The 2599-nt window shown below is 37.3% G+C and overlaps 1 protein-coding gene across 1 annotated transcript in view; it reads right to left on the bottom strand.

The window, feature by feature from the left end:
* Positions 1 to 752: 752 nt before the first annotated feature.
* Positions 753 to 2599, bottom strand: part of cldn11a (claudin 11a) — an 8748-nt gene continuing 6901 nt past the window's right edge. The window contains exon 3 of the mRNA XM_014028247.1: positions 753 to 1218. Within this exon, the coding sequence (XP_013883701.1) occupies positions 947 to 1218 (272 nt within the window). The 3' untranslated portion in view covers positions 753 to 946. The remainder of the gene's footprint in view (positions 1219 to 2599) is intronic.

Below are 2599 nucleotides of genomic sequence, written 5' to 3'. Positions count from 1 at the left end.
TGAGTTAAACCTCAGGGTTGTATAACCCAGAAAAAACATTAAAACCATTACATTTGACTGAATTGACAAGCTAACAGCTAGTCCAAATGGGGCCAGGACAAAAGTGAATAGCTGCTGTTTTAAAATAACTCTTGTATGTTTATGTGAATTCTACTTTTTAACTTTCATTTAAATTACAAAATTAACCATGAATTATACGTATGTGTGTTGCCTAAGTGTAACTGTGGCCCTTGCAGTGAAGCTTGGAGCTCTATCAGGATCATTCTGCCAAAAATAATTGGGGTTAATTTAAAATAGCAGTAATCCACTTGGGTCTTAGCCCCACAGTTAGCTTGTTATCATTGGCTGAACTGAACTGACATGAACTTTGTCAAAACTAAACCGTATTTCTTCAAATTGAGACTGTTCAGAAATGTATCTACAATAGATAAGATATTAATTGTTCAAAACTTTTCCACAATATTTCTAAAGATTTAAACTAACTCTTTCACATCAAAATATAGCCATGATGATCATTATACTGGTTTTAAAACATAACGAACAAAAGCTGAATCTTTTTTTTGTTTAGTACATCATCAAAAAGTTGCAGTAATGTAAATATTTTGCTAGGACATTTGTCCCGATATAAACCTCATGTTGCAGTATAGGAAGTTATAATATACATTTTTTGAGTCCAACCTGCATCTGGCATGAAGAGGCTGGAGGATTTATATTGAAGTGTAAAAACAAAGCTCAGCTAAAACAGTCTTTTAAAAGTATGTTCATGGTTGAATGATTTGCTCATTTAAGGTTTTGAACACGTTCCTTCACACTTTCCAGCATTCTTCCTCCAGAACAGACCAGACATGCAAACTGAACACGATTATTTGTTCAATTTTGTGCTTTTGTCTCTGTATAAACACAGACGTCTCCCTGTAGGTTCGAGGAGGATTCGGTGTCTCCAGTCTCAGACGTGGGCACTTTTGGCATGGTTGTTGGACGAGGAGGCAGCAGGCAGGTTGCCACCTCCTTGCTTGGAGTAGTAAAAGTGGTTGTTGTCCTGGTAGGAGCGAGAGGAAGGGGAGGAGGAATCTGATGAGCAGACGACCATCAGCCCACCAACCAGGCAAAAAACCGTGCCCACCCATCCGGTGTAAAGGGAGTATCCAAACGCCATGAGGCCGTGCTCCCGATTGGCGCCGATGGGGAACCAGATGGTGCACACCATGGCACACATCGCTAAGGAGAGAGACGGGTACAAGTTGAGTAAAACAGGGCTGCTTATCAGAATAAACACAAAAATCTTGTCTTGAAAAACAAATGCATGCATAATTAAAGGTCTAACGCAGGGCTATTCAACTGGCGGCCCACATCTGGCCCACGAGTGACCAAAGTTGGGCCAGCCAATTGGTTTATTCATCTCTTAAGCACAAACCCCCAGTTTTCTACTTTAATTACTCTAAGTTATTTTAGTTAGACATAGACATGTTTGGTGTCTACAGAAATGTCAGAATCTTGGCTAGAAGCTGGTAAAAACCATTTCTATGCATATTCAAGACAGTTAAAATTACAAGCCGTTGAAGATAAAACTATGAAAGTGAAAATAAAATAGGTTTAAAAATTTGACAAGTCGGAAATGTCAAAGGAATATTTGTGTTAAATATGAGGCAGAACGTGTTTTTTATATTGCTTAAATATCACTACTTTTATAGGGTTCTGTATGTTGTATTCATGATTAAATGCAGCAAAATAAACTATTTCAAAAGTAGCAGATCTTTGTAATACTTGGTTTATTTACATAATAACTTTAATTGCTGGATGTCCAGCCCCTCAGCTGTTGATCTGCAGTAACTGTGGCCCCCCCCCGGAGCGATTTAGTTGAATAGTCCTGATCTAACGTTGCTTGAACGAATGCAAATTGCCCGCCACCTTTCATGTTAGAAACTAAAATAAGGCTGAGATCATCTTATGATGAGAAGAGAGAGAGAGTTAAAGCCATTTAGGTCCAGTTTGGTCAAATAAATTATGCACATTTTAATGCAACCTCCTACAAACTGTGTTAGCTCTTTATGAAGCTACACTCACAGCAAATTTTGACTCAAGTTACACAGCAACCATTTTTGTTATTTGGTTACTTTGAAAAGCTAGCCAGGTGTAGATTCTAATGATTACTTTTTTTGCCACTTCAGTAGAAAGCAGAACTGAATATCTGAATATGAGTATCTTAGCTTCTTCATCATCAGTGGCTTTTTTTAATAGGAGAAAAATAAAGAGAAAGAAAAAAGTGAAATGTAATGAGAAAGAGTGAAAGAGAGATTAGAAGATATGTGAAATATATGTTGATAAAACACAAGAGAGCACACCCGACATCTTGACTCCACACCTACAAAAACAAAGTTAACAAAACCACAGCAACAAAGATGCATATCTATATAATTATAATGACTGTAGCCTTGCTGAAAACCATATCCATTACGTTACAGCGGGTAAAATAAGTATTGAACACGTCACCATTTTTCTCAGTAAGTATATTACTAGAGGTGCTAATGACATGAAATTTTCACCAGATGTCGGTAACAACCCAAGTGATCCATACATACAAAGAAATCAAACCATAAAT

The sequence above is a fragment of the Austrofundulus limnaeus genome, unplaced genomic scaffold (assembly GCF_001266775.1).
Source record: "Austrofundulus limnaeus strain Quisiro unplaced genomic scaffold, Austrofundulus_limnaeus-1.0 Scaffold733, whole genome shotgun sequence".
NCBI lineage: Eukaryota > Metazoa > Chordata > Actinopteri > Cyprinodontiformes > Rivulidae > Austrofundulus > Austrofundulus limnaeus.
Note: the sequence above shows the minus strand (reverse complement) of the source record. Positions and strands in the feature narration are given on the sequence as shown.